The sequence below is a fragment of the Heloderma suspectum genome, chromosome 2 (genome assembly GCF_057233095.1).
Source record: "Heloderma suspectum isolate Gila_16-S chromosome 2, 16-S_ref, whole genome shotgun sequence".
Classification (NCBI taxonomy): Eukaryota; Metazoa; Chordata; class Lepidosauria; order Squamata; family Helodermatidae; genus Heloderma; species Heloderma suspectum.
The window spans coordinates 283055291-283081998 of NC_139459.1; the positions used below are offsets into that span (position 1 = coordinate 283055291).

Consider the following 26708-nt stretch of genomic DNA (forward strand, 5'->3'; position numbering starts at 1 on the left):
ATCTTGGAGCCCAAGAAAATAAAATCTGTCACAGCTTCCATTTCTTCCCCTTCTATATGCCAGGAAGTGATGGGGCCAGGTGCCATGATCTTAGTTTTTTTAATGTTGAGTTTCAAACCAGCTTTTGCACTCTCCTCTTTCACCCTCAACAAGAGGCTCTTGAGATCCTCTTCGCTTTCTGCCATTAGGGTGGTATCGTCTGCATATCGGAGGTTGTTGATAATTCTCCCGGCAATCTTAATTCCAACCTGTGATTCATCCAACCCGGCGTTTCTCATGATGTACTCTGCATATAAGTTAAATAAGCAAAGTGACACTATGCAGCCTTGTCGTACTCCTTTCCCAATTTGGAACCAATCGGTTGTTCCATGTCTGGTTCTTACTATTGCTTCTTGACCCTCGTACAGGTTTCTCAGGAGACAGGTAAGGTGGTCTGGTACTCCCATCACTTTAAGAATTTGCCACAGTTTGTTGTGATCCACACAATCAGAGGCTTTAGCGTAGTCAATGAAGCAGAAATAGACGTTTTTCTGGAATTCTCTTGCTTTCTCCATGATCCAGCGAATGTTGGCGATTTGATCTCTAGTTCCTCTGCCTCTTCGAAACCCCACTTGTACTTCCGGCAGTTCTCGGTTCGCATACTGCTGAAGCCTAGCTCGTAGGATTTTGAGCATCACCTTGCTGGTATGTGAAATGAGCGCAATTGTGCGGTAGTTTGAACACTCTTTGGCGTTGCCCTTCTTTGGAATTGGAATGTATACTGACCTTTTCCATTCTTGCGGCCACTGTTGAGTGTTCCAAATTTGTTGGCATATTGAGTGCAGCACTTTCACAGCATCATCTTTTAGGATTTTAAATAGCTCAGCTGGAATACTGACATCTCCACTAGCTTTGTTGTTACTAATGCTTCCTAAGGCCCACTTGACTTCACTCTCGAGGATGTCCGGCTCAAGTTCAGTGACCGCACTATCATGGCTATCAGGGACACTCAGATCTTTCCTGTATAGTTCTTCTGTGTATTCTTGCCACCTCTTCTTAATCTCATCTGCTTCTGTTAAGTCCCTGCCTTCTTTGTCCTTTATCATGCCCGTCTTTGCATAAAACGTTCCCTTGAGATCTCCAATTTTCTTGAAGAGATCTCTAGTCTTTCCCATTCTGTTGTTTTCCTCGATTTCTTTGCATTGTTCATTTAAGAAGGCCTTCTTGTCTCTCCTTGCTATTCTCTGGAAATCTGCATTCAGTTGGATATATCTTCCCCTTTCTCCCTTGCTTTTCGCTTCCCTTCTTTCCTCAGCTACTTGTAAACCCTCATCAGACAGCCACTTGGCTTTCTTGCATTTCTTTTTCTTTGGGATGGATTGAGTTGCTGCCTCCTGAACAATGTTACGGACCTCCGTCCATAGTTCCTCAGGCACTCTGTCTATCAGGCCTAATCCCTGAAATCTATTCCTCACCTCCACTGTATATTCATCAGGGATATGATTTAGGTCATACCTGAATGGTTTAGTGGTTTTCCCGACGTTCTTCAATTTAAGCTGAAATTTTGCAACAAGAAGCTCATGATCTGAGCCACAGTCAGCTCCAGGTCTTGTTTTGACTGACTGTATAGAGCTTCTCCATCTTTGGCTGCAAAGGACATAATCAATCTGATTTCGATATTGACCATCTGGTGATGTCCATGTGTAGAGTCGCCTCTTGTGCTGTTGGAAAAGCATGTTTGCTATGATCAGCGTGTTCTCTTGGCAAAACTCTATTAGCTTTTGTCCTGCTTCATTTTGTACACCAAGGCCATGCCTGCCTGTTATCCCGGTGATTTCTTGACTTCCTACTTTAGCATTCCAGTCCCCTATGATGAAGAGGACATCTTTTTTTTTGGTGTTAGTTCTAGAAGGTGTTGTAGGTCTTCATAGAACCGATCAACCTCAGCTTCTTCGGCATACTTACCTGGGAGTAAGTCCCACTTTATGCATTAGATCTTAGTTTTGAGTAAACATGTATAGGATTTCCAGAGGGGCAGCTGCATTAGTCTGTTGCAGCAAAAACAACAGAGTCTTGTGGCACTTTGAAAACTACTACATTTATTCTAGCATGAGCCTTCATGGGCACTATCTATTTCTGCATTTGATGAAGTAGACAGTGTCCACAAAAGCTTATGCCAGAATAAAACTGTTAGTCTTTAAAATGCCACAGGACTCTTTGATGTATAGGATTGTACTGTTAGTCACAAAAGCTAATGAATAGAATGATGCTGTTAGTGCTTGCATTAAGATCCAAACTTTGGCCACGGGCGATTTCTAAAATGTAAACAATATGCCCTCCAGATGTTTTGGACTATAACTCCCATTATGCCTGACCACTGGCCATGCTGGCTGGGGATGATGGAAGCTGTAAGCCAAAACATATGAAGGACAACAAGCCTCTCACCCTAACTTAAACAGTGTGAGCCCAGATTATTTGAAGGACTGTCTTTAACCATACAAACCTGGCCTGGTTTGGAAGCCTGCTCTCTGGTCCACCTTAAAGAGCTATCACACTGGTGAGCACCAGGGACTGGGCCTTTTTGGCAGTGTCCCCTCAGCTCTAAATTTCCCTCCCACAGCAAGTGTGTATCACCCCCTCATTGGTTTCTTTCAAGTAGACCTTAAAAACTTTCTTATTTCCCTATGCTTTTTATTGAATATTTACTGGCTTGATATTTTAGTTCCTGCTGTTTTTAAATTTTAAGCTTCTTTTTTTACCGTTCCTTATCTGGTGTTGCAAACCACCTTATATGATTTTATGGCTGAGCAAGGATCTGAATCCAGGGTTTATATCAATCAGTCAAACACTGGTGCTGGATTGTTTGCCATTTGCACGTCTTTCATCCACATATTTTTAAAGCCCTAATAGCTAAAGAAAGAAAGAAAACCTCTTGAAACACAATAAAAACGGAATGCTAACCATGAAATAATAACAGGAGGTTGTCCTTCAAAGGAAAACCTCAAGAGAGAAACAGTAACCAATAATTCCAGGGCTGCTTTATCAGGCTCAGGGGCTTTTCCATGCAATGCTGGGGGAGAGGGCGCCCTCTTGCTCCCAACGGCAGGCATAAGGCTGCAGTCCTATGAAATACTGCATAGTATTATGTGTGACTTACCGAGTAAACCTGCAAAGGATCGGATTGCGCGACTCCACCACATACTTTTAACTTCGTGGCATCGCGCGCGTTAGTCCTTCAGGTGGGATTGCTGTACACGGCTCGTGTTTCCACGCGGGGTCTCCCTCGTCCTGCTATCGAGCTTTGCGCGCGGGATGCTTCCAGGAGGGGGGCTTCGGCTCTCTAGGAACTTTATTCCGGCATCGTTGTCAGCCGTACAGCTGCATTGCCTGTAGCCCTAACCGGAAGTGCGGTGCTGGGGGCTCCTGGACCGTGCTCGTGAGCCTTATCTTCCGCTCTAAGGAACAGACGCGCAGTTATTCCACTGACGCCTTTGTCAGTTCACAGGTAAACAAAAAACCCACCCTTGACGTCATGTTAACAATCTTCTCTTCTGAAGGAGGGAGCACGCTACTGATTTCCTTCTCCCCGGACCACCCCCCGGCCATTAAAGGGGCTGCTATTCTTAATCTAGCTTCGTTTCCGTGTTTTGTTTGATGTTTGTTTCTTGGTTGCTATGCCTCTGACTTTCTGTATATTTTTCCTCGGCTGTACTGATTGGGTAACAAATGCTGAGTGAGGGCAGGAGATTTCTCAGAATGTGGTTGAGGTTAATCTGAAAAGGTTTCTTGAAGAAGACACCACTCAGCCTTCCATCAAATGAATAAAAGGTTGGGTCTAGACTGGGTTTATTGAACTTAAGTCCCATGGAAATAAATGTGAAAAAGTCACAGCTTGACTCACATCAGTTCCGTTGATTTCAGCGGAACTAAATGCAACTTACTCTGGATCCACTCCATTGTTGTTTAGGATTGGAAGAATGTTGGAGAGAAGGCTTCTCTTTCTCCTGTCGATTTGTTTCTGGCATCTCTACCTCTCAAAAGCCCAAGTCAGGTATTCTGATTTAGCGTAGCATGAATGGGGGGGGGGGGATGCAGACAAACATACTAGTTCTGTTCTCAACATTTTCTACATGTTGTGAATGTCTGCAGCAGGGAATCTGTTGTCTCTGAGTAGTCTCTGCATGCAATGTAAATTGCAGAGCCTACACAGATAAAAAAGGCTCCTCACATGAAGCTCCCCACGTGAAGACACTGACAGAGATAGGGCAGAGCTAGCTTGTTTCCTGCTCCCCCCCCCTCCCCATGTATGCATTATACACTAACAGAATAGGGACAGATGGTGGTATCTTCAGAATTGAAAGTGGTAGTATGATAGAGGCGGGCCTTGTTGCTAGAAGCATGCGTGCTTCTCTCTCTATTGTCTCCACGCACAGGTTTCTGTAGTAGTGCTGCCACAGCCTGTTTGATTAGAAATGGAACTAGCATGCTCATCCTCCCTGCTCCCTCCTATGTCCATTGTACACTCTTTTGAATGTTGTTGTTCGGTCGTACAGTCGTGTCCGACTCTTCGTGACCCCATGGACCATAGCACGCCAGGCCTTCCTGTCCTGCGCTCTCTCCCGGAGTGTGCTCAAGTTCATATTCATTGCATCGGTGATGCTATCTAGCCATCTCATTCTCTGCCGTCCCCTTCTCCTTTTGCCTTCAGTCTTTCCCAGCATCAGGGTCTTTTCCAGAGAGTTTTCTCTGCGCATTAGGTGGCCAAAATATTTCAGCTTCAGCTTCAGTATCTGTCCTTCCAATGAGCACTCAGGGTTGATTTCCTTTAGGATGGACTGATTTGACCTCCTTGCAGTCCAGGGGACTCGTAAGAGTCTTCTCCAGCACCACAGTTCGAAAGCATCAATTCTTCGGCGCTCAGCCTTCCTTATAGTCCAGCTCTCACAGCCATACATTACTACTGGGAAAACCATAGCTTTGATTAGACGGACCTTTGTCGGCAAGGTGATGTCTCTGCTTCTTACTATGCTGTCTAGGTGTGCCATAGCTTTCCTCCCAAGGAGCAAGCGTCTTTTAATTTCATGGCTACAGTCACCGTCTGCGGTGATCTTGGAGCCCAAGAAAGTAAAATCTGTCACTGCTTCCATTTCTTCCCCTTCTATATGCCAGGAAGTGATGGGGCCAGATGACATGATCTTAGTTTTTTTAATGTTGAGTTTAAAACCAGCTTTTGCATTCTCCTCTTTCACCCTCAACAAGGGGCTCTTTAGATTCTCTTCACTTTCAGCCATTAGGGTGGTATCGTCTGCATATCGGAGGTTGTTGATAATTCTCCCGGCAATCTTAATTCCGACCTGTGATTCATCCAACCCGGCGTTTCTCATGATGTACTCTGCATATAAGTTAAATAAGCAAAGTGACACTATGCAGCCTTGTCGTACTCCTTTCCCAATTTGGAACCAATCGGTTGTTCCATGTCTGGTTCTTACTATTGCTTCTTGACCCTCGTACAGGTTTCTCAGGAGACAGGTAAGGTGGTCTGGTACTCCCATCACTTTAAGAATTTGCCACAGTTTGTTGTGATCCACACAATCAGAGGCTTTAGCGTAGTCAATGAAGCAGAAATAGACGTTTTTCTGGAATTCTCTTGCTTTCTCCATGATCCAGCGAATGTTGGCGATTTGATCTCTAGTTCCTCTGCCTCTCCGAAACCCCACTTGTACTTCCGGCAGTTCTCGGTTCGCATACTGCTGAAACCTAGCTCGTAGGATTTTGAGCATCACCTTGCTGGTATGTGAAATGAGCGCAATTGTGCGGTAGTTTGAACACTCTTTGGCATTGCCCTTCTTTGGAATTGGAATGTATACTGACCTTGCGACCACTGTTGAGTGTTCCAAATTTGTTGGCATATTGAGTGCAGCACTTTCACAGCATCATCTTTTAGGATTTTAAATAGCTCAGCTGGAATACTGTCATCTCCGCTAGCTTTGTTGTTACTAATGCTTCCTAAGGCCCACTTGACTTCACTCTCGAGGATGTCCGGCTCAAGTTCAGTGACCGCACTATCATGGCTATCAGGGACATTCAGATCTTTCCTGTATAGTTCTTCTGTGTATTCTTTCCACCTCTTCTTAATCTCATCTGCTTCTGTTAAGTCCCTGCCTTCTTTGTCCTTTATCATGCCCGTCTTTGCATAAAACGTTCCCTTGAGATCTCCAATTTTCTTGAAGAGGTCTCTAGTCTTTCCCATTCTGTTGTTTTCCTCAATTTCTTTGCATTGTTCATTTAAGAAGGCCTTCTTGTCTCTCCTTGCTATTCTCTGGAAATCTGCATTCAGTTGGATATATCTTCCCCTTTCTCCCTTGCTTTTCGCTTCCCTTCTTTCCTCAGCTACTTGTAATGCCTCATCAGACAGCCACTTGGCTTTCTTGCATTTCTTTTTCTTTGGGATGGATTGAGTTGCTGCCTCCTGAACAATGTTACGGACCTCCGTCCATAGTTCCTCAGGCACTCTGTCTATCAGGCCTAATCCCTGAAATCTATTCCTCACCTCCACTGTATATCCATAAGGGATATGATTTAGGTCATACCTGAATGGTTTAGTGGTTTTCCCGACGTTCTTCAATTTAAGCTGAAATTTTGCAAGAAGCAGCTCATGATCTGAGCCACAGTCAGCTCCAGGTCTTGTTTTGACTGACTGTATGGAGCTTCTCCATCTTTGGCTGCAAAGGACATAATCAATCTGATTTCGATATTGACCATCTGGTGATGTCCATGTGTAGAGTCGTCTCTTGTGCTGTTGGAAAAGAGTGTTTGCTATGATCAGCGTGTTCTCTTGGCAAAACTCGATTAGCCTTTGTCCTGCTTCATTTTGTACACCAAGGCCATGCTTGCCTGTTATCCCGGTGATTTCTTGACTTCCTACTTTAGCATTCCAATCCCCTATGATGAAGAGGACATCTTTTTTTGGTGTTAGTTCTAGAAGGTGTTGTAGGTCTTCATAGAACCGATCAACCTCAGCTTCTTCGGCATCAGTGGTTGGGGCATAGACTTGAATTACTGTGATGTTGAATGGTTTGCCTTGGATTCGTACTGAGATCATTCTATCTTTTTTAAGATTGTACTCCAGTACTGCTTTTCCCACCCTTTTGTTGACTATGAGTGCTACTCCATTTCTTCTAAGGGATTCTTGCCCACAGTAGTAGATATGATGGTCACCTGAATTAAATTCGCCCCTGCCTGTCCATTTGAGTTCGCTGATTCCCAAGATGTCGATGTTCGATCTTGCCATCTCGTGTTTGACCACCTCCAACTTACCTTGATTCATTGATCTGACATTCCAGGTTCCTAAACAATATTGTTGTTTACAGCATCGGATTTTCTTTTCACCACCAGACACATCCACAGCTGAGTGTCCTTTCAGCTTTGGCCCAGCCGCTTCACTCTTTCTAGCGCTACTTGGAAATACCCTCTGCTCTTCCCCAGTAGTATATTGGACACCTTCCGACCTGAGGGTCTCATCTTCCGGCGTCATATGTTTTAGCCTTGTGATACGTTCCGTGGGGTTTTCTTGGCAAGAATACTGGAGTGGGTTGCCATTTCCTTCTCCAACTCTTTTGAATAGAGTCTATTAAAATGCCTGAATAGGGCTTGTAAATGGGAAACAACAGCTGGATCATTACCATTTTCAGCTCTTACAAATTATTTTTTCTCTTCTCACTGTCCATTCCTGTTTCCTCATTATTTGGGGAGATTAGAATAAAGGACAAATGCATGTGGTTCCTCAAAATATTAAAATAAAATGAAACACCAGCATCAGTGTAGCATAGACACTTTTTATGTTTTAGAGAGCAATCCTATGGTCGCCGGGAGAGCATCTCATGGACCATAGGATTGCTCATAAAATCTTTCCAGGATTGGGGACAGCCCTCCAACCTCAACCCCTTGCAGCCGGCACAAAGAGAACCATGCCAGCTATCTCTCAGAGGTCAGAAACATGATCTTGGAGATGGGGAAAGGGGCGTTCTGGTGGATGGGGAGGGGAGGAGACTGAAGAAGCCAGGATACAACTTATCCTGAGCCTCTTCCAGTCTCCATTCCTCCCATTCTGAAGTGCCTTTGCTAGACTGGCTAAAGAGCCCATCTAGCAAAAGCTGCAGGGCAAGAGGACGGGGAGGCAAAGATCACCCCTGCCACTCCTCCCACCCTGCATTGGATGTTCAGACACCACCAAGTTCGGGGGCTTCCAATCACCAAGGGCACAATCAATAGGACTGCGCCGTTAATATACCGGTTTTCCTGTTGTTACTCACTCTGTTCCCGACCACCATCTGTATTCCCATGCATTATTTCCACTATATCAGCTATCTGTTACTTCTTACCAAAGGAAGGGTTGGGGACCAAATCACTTATAACTTGGTCAAGCATGAAAATGTAAAGGAACACCCAGATAGAGAGATAGATGTAGCAATGTTTTATCATCAGTTCACTTTAGAACTGATGAAATGAAAGTCTTACCCCTGTAGAATGGATGGAATCCATATCCTACTCAAATATATCTTAAATCAGGGGTGGGCAGAAGGTACATCCCTGGGTGATCTGCAAGGGTTTCTGATTCCTAATTGTTTAACAATAACATCAACAAAATTACTTTTCCCACCTAAATTAGGCTGCTGAAATGGAGAGAGCTTGATGTAACCAGGAGAGGACGTGTGAGTTCAGTTCAATTCTCATAATGTGCTCAGAGGCATCCTGTTCTTTAATTCTAAGTGTATATCTTTTGCAACTTGTTTCAGTTGGTGGATCTTGAGGGTCTAGTAAAAAAACAAATTGACCCCACAAGCCTGAAGTCTGCCCACTCCTGCCTTAAGTGGGTCTTGCTTCTCCCACATAAACGTATATGGGATAAGTGACCCAAGCCATAAGTCACCTCACACATGAGACACTCTTAATGTGAAATCTGCATGGAGATCACCACACACAACAAATGCACACTCTGCAAAAGTGTGTTGAGAAGCTGCAGTTGACAATGATATCACATCATGAGTATCGCATCGGTTGCACTTCAGAGTTTCTTCCGTGTAGGAATTCTGAAACATGTGAAGTAGCCTGTAGCCTGGCATGCTGTAGAAAAGCACATCTGGGCAGCTTCAGTGGTGCCTAACGTCTACGCAAATATGGTTAGAACCACAGTTGTGGAAAGGGGAATATGTTATGTGCATTCTCCAGGTATATAACATGGATTCATCATACAAGCTGTCTTCATAATGACCCCTTTTAAAAATTATTCTAGCCTGTGTGGGAAGTGAGCCTGTTTTTAATCTGAGAGGATCCTCTTTGTGTCACTTTCTCTAGGTTACTGCAGTACAAAGAATTATCTGAGTGCTTTGCCAGGACCAGAGGGCACATGAAGTCTCCCGCTGACATTTGGCTCTATAAGTAATTATGAGATTGGCGCATTCTGCAATGGTGATATGTGCTCTTAAACCGGACTGCTGATAGAAGCTTCCAGGATACTTTGGTGGCCCAGAAAAGGAGAGTCTGCTCTGATCCTTGGAAATTGTTACCTTCTGTAGCCATGAAACTTCTCACTGGCTCTTTGTACAGGAAGCTTTTATGTTTGTTCCCTCACTGTGGCCATTTCGGAATGAGTCCTGCCAAAGCCTCCATCAACAATCTCTACCACAGACTGCTAAAACAGAATTACCATTACAAGGCAGGTCCAGTTACAGCTGCTGATCTGGTCAACTACTGGCAAGAAGTGTTTGAGGCAAATGAAATCCCTGAACCACAGGCATCTTCTGAATATATTGTTTCCCATGTCCTAGGAGCAAAAACAGTTAAGTTCTGTGGGTGGGATCGTGATTGTCTATGCAAAGCACTACAATGAGTGTCTGGAGACCTGCCTCATAATCTGGTTCTCCAGTCAGCGCTTCTGTGCTCTTAATGCATCCCACGTCTCTCCAATGAGGTAAATAGTGCTTCTTGTAGACAGCCAGGCTCAGCTTGGGCATGCTTTTGAAAAACAGGTGCATCAAGGCTGTTTGCTGTTTGCAATAACATCTGAGTGCAGTTTATCCTGTTTACACTGTAGATATTTGTTCTAGATTGCTATTTATGTTGGACAAAAACCAGTCCCTGTTTGCCAATGATTGTAATGGCTAAGCTACTGCTTACACCATTCCACAAGAAAACTAGCTTTAGCAGTGGGTACTCAGCACCATACTGTTTGGCCTTAGAACTGTGTAATGTTCAAATTTGCTCCGTTTCTCAAAAGCCCAGAATTTTGGCTTTGAAATTCTGGAGGAGACTCCTGTGTCAGCAGAAGGGGAGATGTACCACCAGGATTGCAATCGTAGCCACACACCTGGTAGTGGTGTGTAAGGAATTACCTCCATGTGGTCAAGCAGGAAAGATTTAGTAAATCTTCGAATTAGAGTAAGAGATTTGCTTTCAAGTTATCAGTGTGCCTCAAATAAGCTTGTTTTCTCTCTCTCATGCCCATAATACTAGAGCTCAGGGTCAGCCAATGAAATGGGTTCATTTCATTGAAATGGGACTGGAGATGGTCAAAAGGAAGTACTTCACATACTGTATAATTAACTCGCTGTTACACAATGTGATGACTACTGGTTGAGATAACTTTACAACCACCATGTAAATAAACCCAAAAAGTTACTAGCCTGCAAAAAAGAAAAATATGTTCGCCTGCTAGTTACCTGTGTTTCCTTGCTGAATGCACAGGAAGAGAAGCCCTCTCGTCGATGCCCAGCATAGGAAAAATATTGCTTTCTCCCAAGTGGACTGGCAGAAAAGAAATGGGGCGTTCAGGCCCTCCTCCACCAGCCCATTTGATTTCCATGCTAATTGCAGAGGAAGGGGATTTTCTTCCTCCATGGCCAGCATCAGAACTAAACAGACTGGTGAAGGAAGAATGGATCACTCAAGCCTCCTTCCACCAGCCTATGCATTTCTATACTGGCAGCAGAGGACAGAATGTCCCTTCTACTGTGGTGAGCCCAGGGACCATCATCTGCCAGCCCACTCACTCACCTTCATGGAATCCCTTGTTGCCTAAAGCTTCCAGGTGAGTTGTTAAATATGAGGCTAATGAAAAAGGGAATCAGACAAATTCATGGAGGATAGGTCTATGAACAGCCATAATACCTAGTAGGAACCTCTATATTCCAAAGCAATATGCCACTGAACACCAGTTGCAGTGGTGAGGTTGTTGTTTGTCATTCTTGGTTTCCCAGAAGCATCTAGTTCAGCCTTCCCTAACCTGTTGTGTGTGTGTGTCCCCAAGATGTTGTGGACTTCATCCCACCAGCCATCATGGCCAGTGGTCAGGCATGCTGGGAGTTGTAGTCCTAAACATCTGGAGGGCACCCGGTTAGGGAAGGTTGATCTAGTTGGTCACTGGGAAACAGGATGCTGGGCTAGATGGACTTTGATCTCATCCAGCAGGGTGCTTTTTATGATTACCATTGATACATACATGTCGGTACGCGGGCATTTAAACGTTTGGTTTTGTGAACTAACAGCATTTGGGCCCTTCATTTATTAAACACCTGCAAATAACTTCCTTTTCAGTTCCAGAGCTTGAGTGCAAGCAGCATCTCTGCTCCCGTCTCAGCAAAGCAAAAGGACCAGGTCCAGCGGCTATGTGCAAAGCGGCTACAAAGGTAGGTACTAACGCTGACATGTTTCTGCTTTTCAAGGGTTTTCATTTCATTTAGTTTCATTTATTATATTGCTATACCACCCCATAGCTGAAGCTCTCTGGGCAGTTCACAAAAATTAAAAACCATTCACATAATGACATAGAACAAATAACACACACAATAACAACAACAACAACACATATCTGAACAGTTTTGCATAAAAAACAAGAGAACAGAAAGAAATAACTGGAACTCTGAGCTCAATTGCTTGTACTAGGATGTCTGTGGAATGCCAGGTAGTTTGCAAATCAAGTCAAGGTTGAAGCCGGTGACATGAAAGAAGTGGGGGAGAAGAGGACTTTATGAAATTTGTAGTTCCGTTTAAGGGGAATTGGCCTCAATTTGAATTGGAGAGGATATGCCCTCACATATGCAAGAAAGTACTAGCCCTGGAGGTAGCTGTTGAGCTATCCCTGCCACTCTACAGAATAGCAGCAGGCCTTTAGCATTCCATTTAGCACTTAAATAAATCATGAGCAAATCTCCTTGAAATCCGTGGGGCCTGAGTAAGTAAGAACTGAGCTGGTAGAGAGGTGCAAGTAACAAGCAGGGCTACTAGGCTTACAAGAATGCCATTCAGGAATTGCGTGACCTTTTAAATAAATGAGAATTTCCAGCAAAGCAGGAGCTCAGGGGAGATAAAGAATATATAGTTCTCTAAATACCAAAATGTGTTCATGTAGGGTAGCTAAATCTTTCAGTTCTATAGCTTTCTTCAAGCTCAAATTGAAAGATTTGCAGTTAAAAGTCCTAGATCATGTTCCATTCTGCATGTGTTTTAGGGAGCAACCCTGTGACCCCTAGGCATTGTCTGAGGGGCCATGGAATAGGGAGGATTCCCCCCTTTGAGGTCAGAGACAGTAGTCTGCACTCAGAAGGGGGAGTCGGACATCTCACACACACACACCCGACCCCTTGCAGCCTGTGCAGAAAGAACCATGCCTGCTGGTCTCCAGGGTCAAAAAATCAACCTTGGAGAGGGGGAAAAGGGGGCATTCCAGTAGGCAGGGAAGGGCAGAGACTGGAGAGTCCAGGGTACAAGCTATCCTGAGCCCCTTCCAGTCTCCTTCCGTCCTCCTTTGAAGCACTGTCGCTAGATGGGCAAACAGCCCATCTAGTGAAAAACCCATCAGTCGGAGGAGAGGGAGGCGAAGATCGCCTCTGGGGCTCCTCCCATGCTGCTGGCTTCAGCCCATCATGGCACCGGATACGCGGAAGCCTCTGAGGTCAGAGGCTTCTGTCTCTCAAAGGCACAACCCATAGGATTGTGCCCTTAAAGTCATAATTTATTTTATTAATTATTTGTGGATTTGGAACAATTAGGATTGAGAAAACATTGGTACAGTTTTGGAACTGGTTTATCTTAAAAGGTTGGGTTTAATTGCTTACTATCACTTTGGTTCTGATTTTACAGCAGTGTGAATATTAATTAATCCTCTTGTTGGAACAAATAAGTTGTTCGTGCTGTGAACTTTTGTTTATGTTTTAAAATGTAAGATAAATACGAGCAACCCCCTGTTAATCCTCCATGTTCTTCATATCATGGAAGAGTACTGGACTTCTTAGAATCTTGAGGTTGTTTTATTTACTTTAACCCCACCCAAACAACAACAGCATCTAGCCCTCATGGGTGCTGAGAAAAAGGTTGAAAATGTTTTTCATTTGGCCATCCTGGCTGGGGATGATGGGTTTTAGTACAACACATCTCAAAAGCCTAAAAACCAAGGCAATTTTGGGCACAACTTCCAGTGGGAAGGAGCAGTGCTTTTCAATCCCAAACAGCTCCTTGTCTCACCCCATTTCCTTCAGTGTCAACCTATTTTATGTGTCTATTGTAGTTTGGTGCTAAAGAGGAGTTGAATTATTATCAGCGGTACTTCATCCTTTACAATGGAAATATTTGGGCCTTGACTTAACCACCAAAACAGGTTGTATTTGCACACTTCAAGCAACTCCACTTTGAAGAGTGGTGTATGTTCCCACTAAAGCTACAGCAGAAGCCTATGTGTGTTGACTCAGAAGTAACTCCCACTGAGTTCAGTGGGGCTTTTCCCCAAGTAAGTGTGCATAGGATTACTGTCTTAATAGAGTAGAAAAAGTCCATACTTGACTGTCTTGGTTTGCTACGTATTGGACCAAGTTGGTCTGTCTTTTGTAATCGCTTTTGCTGTTTTCCACTGCTACTGTTGTCCATATTCTTGTACAAAAGTTGACTGGGTATCAGGCAAACCCACTTTCTGCCTGATGCATTGAAGGGGGTGAAATATTCTTAGGTTGTTTTGTGAAAGTCTATGAATTGTGTTTTCCATAGATGTGTGGACTCATCGGTGAGTTGTACACACATGCCAAACCTGATCTGGATTAAGAGTTATTGGGCCGGTTGGCACATCACAACAGCCCACCACAGCTTAATTTACCCACAGGGACTGTTGCGTTGCATGGCTCCTGCAGCCTCCTGGTTTATCGTGTGGTGTGAACCCAGGCGACAGGGCTTGTTTGAGGGTTAGACAACCCTTAAAGAACCCTAAAACAACCCCTGCCACCTGGGGTTTGCATGACACGACAAGCCATGGCAAGCTGGGCGCCCATGGGCACCATACAAAAATGTTACCCACATGCACCCAGCACAATGCAACAGCCCCCACAGGTAACTTAAGCCACGGTGGGTCATCATGTCATGTGAACCAGGTCATACTGTTGCCACTAAAGCTTTATAGCCAGGCAATTCTGAAAGCTGGAAGTTATAAAATGAATAGAGCCTCTCTAAGCCTGTGGATAGATACTGTTTCTTTTTAGGGTGTTAACTCTGTATGCCATTTCTTTATTTGTATTTATGTATAAATTGCTGTACAGCTTTTCCAACAGCCTGTCTGAAGCAGCTGACAATATTATGCCAACATTTATAGGCTGCCTTTCAACAGAAGGCTGTTCACAGGGCAACTTAACGACAACTTTAAAAAGCAAATTAAAACAATCCAATTTTTAAAAAAACCAAAAATAATAAGTGGAAAACTACATAAAAGGAACTGTAAGGGGGAATATTAATGCAATATAGGACAGAATACAATATTTTCAATTTAAAATATATATTTTGAAATCATCTACAGTGTTACAGATCGAATAATAAAGCAATACAGCAGAACCCCTAAGCAATGTAGGCTATTAAAACTGGTCAACAATCACAACAAACCTTTAAATGCCTGTTTAAAATGAAGCAAATGCCTTACAGTGATATCTCAGTACTTGCAGAAAAGGCCAGAGTTGGGAGACACTGTAGAGAATACTTTGGGCTCAGTAGTTTCCTGAGCAGGACTTCTCTGGCACCTCAAAGAAAACAACAACCCTCACAAATCTGGAAGTGCTCCTTGAGGTATGGAGGGCCCACATTGTCTAAGACAATGAGTCAAAGTATGCCAGACTTCCCCCAACCTAGTGTCCTCAAAATGTTTTGGAGTTCAGCTCCCGACAACCCCAGTCAGCATGGCCAGTGGTCACGAATGCTGGGAGTTGTAGTTTGAAACATCTGGGGGGTACTAGGTTGGGGAAGCCTTGAGGAATGAAATCAAATTGGTTAAGCAGTCTTTATCAGTGGAGGATATAGTCTGGAAGCTTGACAGGTTTATTTCTTCCAATATCAGAAGTTGTACCCCTAAAAGGCAATGCTCATGAAGCGTAATAACAGCACGAAGTCATGACATAAGAAAGAAACCATAAACACCAATCTACACTGGCACATCAGTACCTTTCCAGTCTAAACAGTTCATTTTCAGATCAAGGCAATTTAAATTATAGTCCAGCACATTTCAGTGTTGCATTCAATTTATTTGATTGTTTGTTTGTTACACTTATCTCACTTTTTTCTCCAAAGAGCCCAAAGTTACATGACTGATCTTCCTCCTTTCCATTTTATCCTCACAACAACCCTGTGCAGTAGGTTAGGCCGAAAGTCAGTGACTGGCCCAAAGTCGCCCAGTGAGTTTCATGGCCAAGTGGAGACTTGAATCCCTGGTCTTCCCATCCCAGTCCAACACTCTTAAGTTTTAAGGCTTAGGTTTAAAGAGCCCTTGCCTGTTGTTGCTCAGAACAGATGTCTTAACATGCACGTTTGGGGCAGTATCCAGTACAGTGCTGCACCTCCGTTGTGCTCGTGCAAGCGCAACGGGAACTAGCTCTTCCAAAAGAAACCCCGGAAATTAGCAGAAACTCTTAATTTCTGGAATGAGGTGGGTCAGCGGAGCTCCCTCCTGTGACCTCTGCAGATCTGCACCAGTCTGAAAACTAGCATTTCCACTCATTTCTGATTGTTCCAGGAACTGCTAGGTTCCTATTGTGCCACCAATAGGTTCTGCCAGTGCAAGAGCAGTATTGGATACTGCCCAAAGTTTACAATATAAACATCACCTGCCTTTTTAGGCATGCCAGGACCTTCTTGACATAGTCACTATAGGTCTCTTGGTATGTGTAACAGATGAGGTTCCATATGTACCAAAGGTAGATTTTGGACATTTGCACCTTCCAGGACTCTGGACTCTGACTCCAAGTGACATGAGACAATCTGTTCTTTCTACCCAGGGGAATTATATTTCTGCTTAAGACCCAAGTAACATGATCCTATGCATGTTTATCCACTGAGTTCAATAGAATGTACTCCTTAATAACTGTTGTTAGAATTGCATTTGCAACATGTTGGCCATGTTTGGACAATCGTATCTTGGCTTAATAAACTGCTGGGATATTAATGAGCCATGCACCCCTGCACACACCCTTTGTGCAAGGCAGCAAACAAGCCAGGAAGTCATCAGTTAATCATAGTTTCTCATTACCTCCAAATCAGTAACCTATGGTTAACAACTTTGGAACAACCCAGAGTATGAAGCCATGGTTTAAAGTTGGTTCAATATCCTAGCTTGTTCTGAAAATATTACCCATAATTTCCTGGCTCCAAAATAATGGGAAGCTATAGTTCACTGGAGACTTCCTGGCATGTTTGCCGACTTGTGCAAAGAGAGGAGTAAAGTGGCTCAATGCGGGGGCATAAGGCTCGTCCATATTTAAGCTTATTAAGTTGATATATGATTGTCATATGGCTCGTCCATATTTAAGCTTATTAAGTTGATATATTATTGTCAACATGTGGCTAGACATTTGTTACACCAAAAATTATATTTGATTGATGAAAAACAAAGAAAAACCCTCTCAGCAAAATTGGAAAAGACAACAACATAGGGTGCTTGGTTACAGCCTCTTCAACCTGGGGAAGTCTGTTCTTGAGTTAACTCAGCTCTTGCTTACAGTTCAAAAAACAGCTAGAAGAGTAGACATTGACCTGGTTCACATGATCACTGCAGCCCACTGTGGCTTATTTAAGCTACAGCTGATTGCCTGGTTGTTCTTGACCCATCTTATGGATTGAGTTATGGGAGAGAATGAAAGTCACATAGTTAGCATGGGGATTTCTTTCAGTTGTCCTACTTCTACTGTAGGAAGAAGATGCAAACTTTTAAGCTCTGAAACCTTTTCTTTTCCTAAAGAGATTAACTTTAGATACACATCAGATCTATTAATCAATGCAAATGCTTTTGTCACTTCACTTATCTTAATCACAAAGCCTTTCAACACTATAACAGTGCTCTTCAGCGCTGAAGTCTAGCTGAAAATGGCTTAACTGCCAGGGGATGTGTCACGTGTATAATTAAGATGCCAAAGTTATCTGATTTACATTTCTTGCATCTGAATGTGCCCAGGAGCTCAAATATAGAACCATGTTGGATTCTAAATCCATGAACGGATTCTAATTTAAACATGCTAGATCCTTACCTTGACCCTATTCAAAACAAAAAACAAAAAAGGATAATGAGAGAGTAATCCCCCGGAGTTAGTTTATGCTTTCTCAGAGTGGAATGTGTCTTATGTGATGTGGGGAAAAGGTGACAAGAGTCTGAATGACTGAGTAGTTTGTGAAAATATGACAGCTATGGTCTTTTCATAGCATCCCAGGTCTGATTATTATATTTTTTATGAAGCACCTAGAAATATCCTAGCTGCTGTCAGGAGCATACATGTACGATGGGCCTTAAAATGCAGAGTTAGAAGGCAAAGTACTTGAGTATATTGTGTCCTACTGGATAGACTATACCATATGCTGGTGACTTCTGCTCAATGAATAGAGCTGGGATTCAGCAGAGAAAGGAAACAACAATGAGCAAAGCGTAGTTAGTGCATAGTTTTCATGGGCTAGTTCCTAAAGGACTATTTATCCAGAATTATAAGTGTTTACATTACTCAGGGTGTAATCCTATGCATGTTTAGACAGAAAAAAGTCCTACAACTCCCAGCATGCCCGAGCCAGCCAGGCATTTTTCCGTCTAAACATGCATAGGATTGCACCTTCAGTGAACGTAGTCTTATTCAAATCAAGAGTATACTCTAAATTACTGCATAGTGCTTATGAGGTTTGAAATTTTGCATTGTACTTGACCAGTTTCTGTGAAGAGTTTGCGGATTGCTTTCTTGCAGGATCTTGGATGGCTTGAGTGTTAGCTCTTCTCTAGTAATGGAGAAGTGAGCGGAACCTGATGTATGAGGCTTCAGCTCAATAGCTGGCAGAGTTGTGGATAGCCTGTCATGGAAAGGCGATGGTATCATTTTTAGCTTCAGTAGAAAAATCCTTCTAATTTCTCATCAAAGAACATTTGGAAACTCTCTATGATAGCACTGAATGTTCTCTTTCCTTCCCACTCCACCCATTAGGGAAGGTACTGCCAGTGCCGTTGTTTGTGCTTGGGAAGAAGATGGTAAGTTTAGTGAACTTGTAAGTAATTGGAGTCCTGGCCAGGTACATCATGTAACTTGCCTCCTCCTGTTGCAGGATGCCGGTGCAATATGTGCTTGGTGAGTGGGATTTCCAGGATCTGACACTCAAGATGAAAGCTCCAGTCTTTGTTCCTCGACCAGAGACAGAGGCAAGTCATCGTAAATGGAAAGCTTCTGCTGGCCTCCAGTGATGCTGCATTGCTGCACACGCACTCCCCCCCCCCACCGCCTCTTTTGAAGGAAGTGCAGTGCCAGTCAGCTGCAAGGAAACTCCACTTTCCTTGCTCATCTTGGAGGCTTTTTGGTGGCCCTTGCTGCCTCACCAGGGGGACAAGTGGGGGAGCCCAACATCAGTGCAGTCTTTGCTGACTAGCATTTTTTGTCTTGGGTCTGTTCCAGCTAGAAAAATTGTTGGAATGGCAATTGCTTTTCTTCCTACTGGTCATGCCAAAGTATGTGTTATATAGATGTACCTATAGATAGATACAGGTATCAGTCTGTCTGTCTGTGATTTCTTTATATGTGGAGTTTTTGTTGATACTTAAAATCGCTCTGGTTTGAACTAGTAGGAAGTGGCAAGTTTTGTCAACAAACTGTTAACCATTTAACTGACTTTAAAATGTGACATGTAGATGTTTTGCAGCAGAAGAGATGAGGGACAAGGTCTGTCGATCTCTCTGTTGGTTTAAACTGGTAGGAAGTCGCGGGGGGGACCTTGCCTATTCGCTCTATAATGGGTCAGGGAATAATTGTGGGAAGGCACTTCTAATGCAATCATGCACATGTCTACTCAGAAGTAAGCCATATTAACTTCAATTGGGATTTACTTCCCGGTAAGTATGTATGGGATTGCAGCCTTAGCCAGCTGTTTCCTAAGCTAGCAGTTCTCATTTACTGTATGGACCAGCCCTCAGCTCAGATTTCGCTGGTTTCCAACAAAGCTTTTCATAGAATTCTACATGAGGCCCAAATTATAGGCATTGCTCTGTTGCGTGCAATGCTGTACCAGCCTCCCCCGTTTTTTAAAAACCAGAACTAAAAGCAGCCATGCAAGCTGAAGTATTGAATTGTGGGTCGCCAGAAAGTGAAGGGGCTGCTTAACCCCTTTCACCTCCAGCCATTCTCCCACCCAAAATGACTCCACTGACCCACCATGCTGCTTTTCACCCTGCAGGATGGGTGCCTTTTTCCCACATCATCGCAGACAACATGAAAGTGATTTCTGAGCAGGAGAATGGCCAGAAGTGAAAAGGTTAAGACACTACTCCCCTCTTGTTCAAGCTCCAGCTGATATTCAGCCTTGAGTGCCATTTTTCTTCGAAGAAAGGTGGTGTACATATCAAATAAAGAAAATTCAGGTTTTCTTTCTTTTTTTCTTTTTTCTTTTTAAAGTCTGAGAGGGATTGGAGGTTGGAAATGCAAATGACTGAGCATCACGTGTACTTTGGACCTATGTTCCTTGCTCTTTTTCCAAAATGACATCCCTGTGCTCCAACAGAAGAACAGAAAGTAGGGCAGGACAACATAAGCCTATGCAAGCCAGTGCTGAAGTAAGAGTTGAAAGATCAGACTCCGACTCCTCACTGTTCACCTCCAACCTATCAGGACTCCACAGTGTCAGTGGTGGCATTATTGTTGTGACAGGTATAGGTCCAGGTGCTTTTCTAAAAGTTGGTTATGCTTTAAAATCTGCTTCTCCTGTAAAATATATGTATTTATGCCACCTTTCAGGTATAAGCAGCCTTTCAACACTGTTTTACACTAGTATTAAAAGCAAACATCAATTTAAAAAAAAATATTGTCGTGGCAGAAATTAAACTAAGAGGTTAGACTAAAGAACTAAAAATATTGGGGTGGGGGAATTTGCCCCAAGGAAAGTATACAGAATTTCTTCACCTTGCCTAACTATGGGGCAAATTCTATTTCATTAGCAAATGTCCCAGGGAACACAAATGCAATGCATGCCACGTAAGGAGACTGTGCTTTCCTCCTCTTAATAATCTTTTGGCTCCTCTTTAATTTTCTTCTATTTCTTTTTCTTCGCTGTACTCTCCCCTGCTGTACTTGTTGATGGTTCTTCTTCTGCCCAGCCATCATCAAATTTGTTTTCTTCCCTTCCTTGGTCTAGCTTTTCTCTTTTCTTCACAACCATGAGGCCTAGAAACTTGACATTTAACCAGTAGAAAGTAAACAGAGGTTTCCAGGATTTTCTTGAAAGTCATTGTTTATGCACTGGAAAAATGTCATTCCTAGCTCCCTTGATGCAGAGCATGGAAATCAATTTTACCTTTGAGGTCCTTTGCAGATCCACAGTTCCAACAAAGAAATCCCGACTCCAAAGCATTCGTTAATTATTTGGGTGCCCAAATCATCTATTGCCTAATCGATCTTCCAACGTGATGGCCCAATGCAAGACTATCTGCTGATGCCCGCATTGCCCTCATTGTCCTCAGACAACACCACCCCCATTCTTTCAACAAAAGCTCACTGTGTGTGATGCAAGCAGTGACAGTAAGCACAAGACAGTATTGCTAAGTCTGTCCATGTGCTTGCATAATTGATGCCTGCCTGTGCCAGCCTAGTTTGCCGTTCAGTGCCATGTTTGAGTTTGAGCTTACTGCAAGAATTTAACATGAACAATGAACTAAGGACTGTCAGTCTCTGTACTCTTAAATAGTAAACAAAATACAGTGATGGGCTTTAGTGATGTGCGTTTTCCAGAAAACTTTGAACTGGAAAATTTTCAGGAAAAACTTCCTTTGCAAGTTAGGGTAATTTGCATGGGAAAATGTTCAGTTTGCATTGGATTTTCTTTATATACCCTAGACGGTGATTGAACTTAGCATGTTAATAAACATAGTGCATTTAATAAACAGTGATAATAATAAAAGTACCCCAAATGCAGTTGAACTTCTGCCCCAGTTCCCCTCTCTCCTTCAACACCTAAACATACACACTGGTTGGCGTGTACTGAATTTGTGAAGTTTGTCCATTTTTATTGACTGGTGACACTGTTCTTAAGGGGTTCTGTATGATTGGCTTGCCAGTGGCTTATATTCAGTCAGTTGGGAGGTAGGAATTGGCAGTTAGAGAGGCATAATGTTAGAACCAGAATATGCAGAAAGGCTACAGGTCTTCCTCCCTGCCCCCACCAACCTACCTTCCAGGAATGTTGTATGCATTAATGAGAGAGTGTGAAGCACTTGGGACACTTGACATTTGCTAAATAAGTGCCATTTTTAAATTTTATTCTGAAGAATGCTTGCATTTAATGCCCATTGTTGCTAATTCAATTTGTTGGTGATATAGCTACACATAGGAATGGATGAAAGACAATTCACATCATGGTCATATGGATATAAAGCCAACTGGACACAAGAACAATTACAAGTCAATTTGGGAGATGGATACTTGGACAGGAATAGAGGGGGTTTGAGTGTTCCAGCAACACCGAGAGAGAGAGAGAGAGAGAGAGAGAGAGAGAATGGCCCTGTTCAGGGGTTCTTAGTCTGTGGAGAATCAACATACAAGGAGACAGAGCACTTAGCCCTACCCCCCTCTTCACACATTTCCGTCACCCGTGTACTCGTGTAGAGCGATGGTCTGAAGAAGAAAATCAGCATCTTGGCTTGCATGGGGAGCTTCCACATATATAGGAGGCTCTCCTCTTCAGACCATCACATGGAAACGTGTAAGGAGGTGGTGCCAGAACACTCCTCCTCATGCATCAATTCTACGCAGTTGAAGAGCGACTAGAGAGGTAGTGCTATATGAATGTGTGGCTTCCCAGAATTGCAGGCACTGTTGCATGTCACACTTGTCTAATTTTATATCTTTAAAATGCCTTTAACACATGTTCTGGGCCATAGGATCTGATGAATGAGGCATCAAAATGTGAGAGTATGTGAGCTCAATTAAGCTTGGTTTTTTCATTTCTAGGAATTTTCACAGTGCAGTGGTTATCTGCCTTTCTCCTGCTTGTGTTGTATATTGGTAACAAATGGGTTTGGCCACCAGGGGGCAGGCCAGTTTTAAGCTGGGAGAACAGTTAGTTGTTTTGACTTCCAGGAATTATTGCTCTCCTGTTAATAGGCTTTCCGGTGTCTCTTTCTCATTCCTATTGACATTTCCCTTTTTAGAGAAAATGAAGTAAGTTTGGTCAAAGTTAATTTCTCAACCCACCCACCCACCCCTTTTCTTCTAGGAAAGACTTGTGCCTGAATCTTGTTCCATTGGTTCAGAGAATTAAGGGGACGCACACACATCATCAAGTTACCTTTCTGAGCCCTTTTTGAATATGTCTGTACTGTTTACAGCTCTTCCACAGAAAACTAATGAAATAAACGGTTTTCAAAGAAATGTTGAATACGAGGGTATTGAATACGAGGGTTCTGAAGCAGGATGCTTTGGAGCAATCTGGGCTTTGCCTGAGGCAAAGCAGGGTTTCTCTGAAGCGGCTCACAATGAATCAGGCTACTCCCAAAGCCTCAGCCTGCCTTGGAGATTTGGTGGATGCAGACAGAATCAGTCTGTCTGTTAAAAATATTTACACTTCCACCCCAAGCTCTGTATAAAAGGCAAAGGGTAGGTGGAGGAGAGAGAGGAGGGGGCGATGGGAGACACCGAGGTTTGAACATGGGACCTACTGCATGCAAAACATGTTCTCTGCCACTGAGCTACATCCCCTTCCTGAGGGTATCTATCTGCTATTCTCTGACTAGCTGCTTCCACTGAAGTACATTAGTGCTCTGTAGCAGACCTCTCCAACTTGTAGCTTTTGTTTTTAGAGACCTGTATATAGCTGGGTCTTGAAAAACACTGTGGACTTTGAATTCCTGTAGTTCTGTGTTAGATCTGTACTATTTTTGTTCCCTTCTGGCTCTGCACTGTAAAGTACCATGATGATGCATTTTCTATTTGCTTGGCCAAACTGTTTTACTTCGGGGGGGGGGGGGCACCTTTATTCTTTTCTTTCTTTTTTTCTATTTCACTGGTTTCTTCACAATATGAATTATGTACTTGCAGCTGCCAACTACTGAATTCCCTTTTGATACTACACATTTTTTTCTGTAAATATTGTGTGGATACTCTGACACTATTTGTCTTTCGTGAAGTCAGATCTCAAGAGTTTAGGATGTTAGCTTTATGTCAAAGCATCCCATGACCCCACCCCAAGAACTGGGAGGCAACCTTAAACTAAGAGAAACATCCTTCAAAAGTCAACAGCATTTTCTACAATAATTTTTTTTATTCTGTTTGTGACTTTTTTCCCACAATAACAACCAGAAGAAAACGGGAATCTTGCTTTGGAGAAACAAGATGGGATACCTTCACTATTTCTGAATGGGGAAACTGCTCAGAATCCCTTAATGGTAGGTTGAATGAAATCAATGGAAACAATACGAGACCAAAGTTCACCCAGTATTGGCCCCTGAGCGGCAGAGAAAAGAGGCATGATGAAATATAGCTAGTGACACGTGAACAGCACTATCTGGACAAGAGTGGGAGGATGTTTGTGTTTTTTTAAGATTATATTATCACACTGTGCTGGGCTTTGTTAATAATTTAGTCAGGGAAAATAACCTTTTAATGTTCGTGCCCACACACTTCCCACAGCTGACTTGTAAAAAGTTCACAGTGGTTTGCTAGCTTGATCTCTGGCCCGCTCAAGCTTTTGCAAGCAGTTGACCATGGCTTCTGGTTGTACATACAGGTGATCTGATTTTTTCCTGACAAGAATCCCAGAATGTATATTGTGGGGAAAATGTCCTCCAGGTTGGAAATTTGCTACTTCCAGAATATATCTTCTGATGATGGTGTTCCACAAACAAGGAAGTCATTCTTTGTTTGTGGAACAGGAAAACACAGCTCTGGTCTTTTTGCCTTCAGCGTTGTTTCTCTCTCCTCTTTTTTTTTTCCTCCCCCAACCCCCATATTCGTATGCTGCTGTACTATTCCACTAAAAGATGTCTCCAAAGCAGCGCATACAACCCTCCCCTCCCCCCCACCAAACAACTTAAAGCTAAAACAAAATAAAAACCATAACATTTTGAATGCGGCAGTAAAATAGCATGAGCAGCGAGAGTTAATAAAACAACTAGTAAAAAAGCAGCAGCGTTACTTAGTATTTATAACTGTGCCTAATAAGAACTCAGCAGTGTACAAAAATAGAAAAAACACCAACTTCCTATCTGCAGGCTTACCATCTAAGCAAGGCATGGGACATAAGGCCAAGGAGGAAAAGGGGTACTTTGCACTAGTTAGGGGAGAGAATAAAAGAAGTGGAAAGAGTTAAATAATATAACAAGCTAACCTAGGAATAGGAAGGTATAAACAAATAGAATAAGAGGGAAGTAAATGCATTAAAAAAGCTTTTATTTGTTTGTTTATTACACTTTAAAACTACCCAGTAACCCAAGTTCTCTAGACAGTATGCAGTACATTAAAAATATAAAATGCAAACAATGAAACAATTAATAAAAACGGCACATAATAAATCCAAGATAAAACTGACCAAAGAGTGCTAACACCAAAGAGTAAAAACACTGCAGCACATAAAATGAGCAATGAAATAAGAGTGCTAAGATCTAAAAGCACTAAAAACGTTATTTAATAATTTGTAATAGTGAGACAAAAAGTGTACACATAAGTGGGCTTGCCATATTCCAGTCCCCCAAATTTGGATGGCCAAATTGGTATATTACGCAAGTGGCTAATTATGCAGATCAAGTCATGGCCTGGAAAAGGTTGAGCAGCAACACACACACACACACACAGATACTGCTTTTCCAGTCCAAATTGCCCCTTCCAATGTTGCAATATAGTGAGGGAACAGCTCGCTGGATTTTCCATATAGCGTATTCTTTGAACTCTCAAAGGCTACATAAAAACTAAGACAATTATAGACTGTAATACTTTAAAGTCCCACATCCACAGGCAAAACACATAGGTACCCTAAACAATGATATTACTAGCAACTCCCACTAACAAAATTTTAACAAGGCATACTCCAAAGGCAAAAAGAGGGACAAAAGTAGGACAGTGATTTTCCAGGGACTAGAAAACTGACTAAATGGGTGTATGCTCTGATACTGCTGACAAACCAGCCAAAAACTTTCTTTAAAACCTAAGTACGAGTCTTGTAGTACTTTAAAGACTAACATTTTTAATGGCACAATAAGCTTTTGAGAACTAGATTCCACTGTATCAGATATACCTTTAAAGCACTGCAAGACTCTTCATTATTTTTGGTGCAGCTGGCTAACACAACTACGCACTGGGAGATCTAATTAACAGTGCAATCCTGTACATGTCAAATCTGATTGCATTCAAAGATAAACGAGTATAGGATTGCAACCTTAGTTGCTAAACTTTATGTTAACTTTTCCCTAGCCACATTTACAAAATAAAAGATGTGTTTGTCCTTATACACTGTACTTTGGGGTTAGGGATTAGGACGGTGGTGGGGGGTGAGATCTGGGCCTGGGAGAAAGGGGGAAAGTGTAGGACTGGGATTCAGGATCATTAGGATCTGGTGTTGGGAGGAAAAGGAAAAGTATGGGGTTGGTATCTACAGGCTTAGCTTAGGTCCTTGAAAAACTTGACAAGAGAGCATGAGGTATTTTAATCAAAATGACATTTTTTTAGAAACCAGTTAGCCTAAGAAACAGAACATAGGAGCCAATGTATAATTCTGATTCATGCGCAGGTTGTGGGGGTGTCAAAATGTGGTCTTATTGGTGACCATTACCTTACACCTGATGCTTCAACAATCATACTAGGTTGTCTTGAAACCCTGGGAAGACTAGGAGAAGAGGCGGGTTATCTTAGGAACTGGGTACTGGGCCAGTGAATTCTCCCACCTCTCTTTCCTTTTCACTCACTTTGCTTCAGTCATAGTATTTGGTGTTCTTGCTTCTGCAAATGTTCTGCTCTAGGTGAAATGAAAAGCTTTTCGAGAGTACTATTAGCATAACAGTGCCCTGTTCACCATCTAGCCCTTATGCTGCTGTTCCTCTTGAACAGTGGCCCATAGGCAGGATGCACCCCCCTCCCCACATGGCTGTTTGGCTTTTTAAAACGCTTCACTTGGGGACCGCTGTAAGCTGTTGTTATGTAAGCCTAATTGTTGCGGGGGGGGGGCAATTTAGGGAGGAGGGGAGTCACAGCTGGAGAGAGAAAGGTTAATCCTCC

At 42.9% G+C, this 26708-nt stretch overlaps 1 protein-coding gene across 3 annotated transcripts in view; it reads left to right on the forward strand.

The window, feature by feature from the left end:
- The first annotated feature begins 3386 nt into the window (after nt 1–3386).
- HEMK1 (HemK methyltransferase 1, mitochondrial release factors N(5)-glutamine) overlaps nt 3387–26708 on the forward strand; it is a 64829-nt gene continuing 41507 nt past the window's right edge. For 2 of the 3 annotated variants that reach the window (XR_014788480.1, XM_084839655.1), the window contains exons 1-4: nt 3387–3484; nt 9334–9817; nt 11572–11663; nt 18571–18664. Coding sequence is in view for 2 of the 3 variants with exons in the window: in XM_084839655.1 (XP_084695781.1) it covers nt 9557–9817; nt 11572–11663; nt 18571–18664 (447 nt within the window). In the remaining variant the exon portion in view is untranslated. Of the gene's footprint in view, nt 3485–9333; nt 9818–11571; nt 11664–18570; nt 18665–19905; nt 20160–23801; nt 23888–26708 lie in introns of those variants that run through there. The other variant, XM_084839656.1, reaches the window with a different exon arrangement.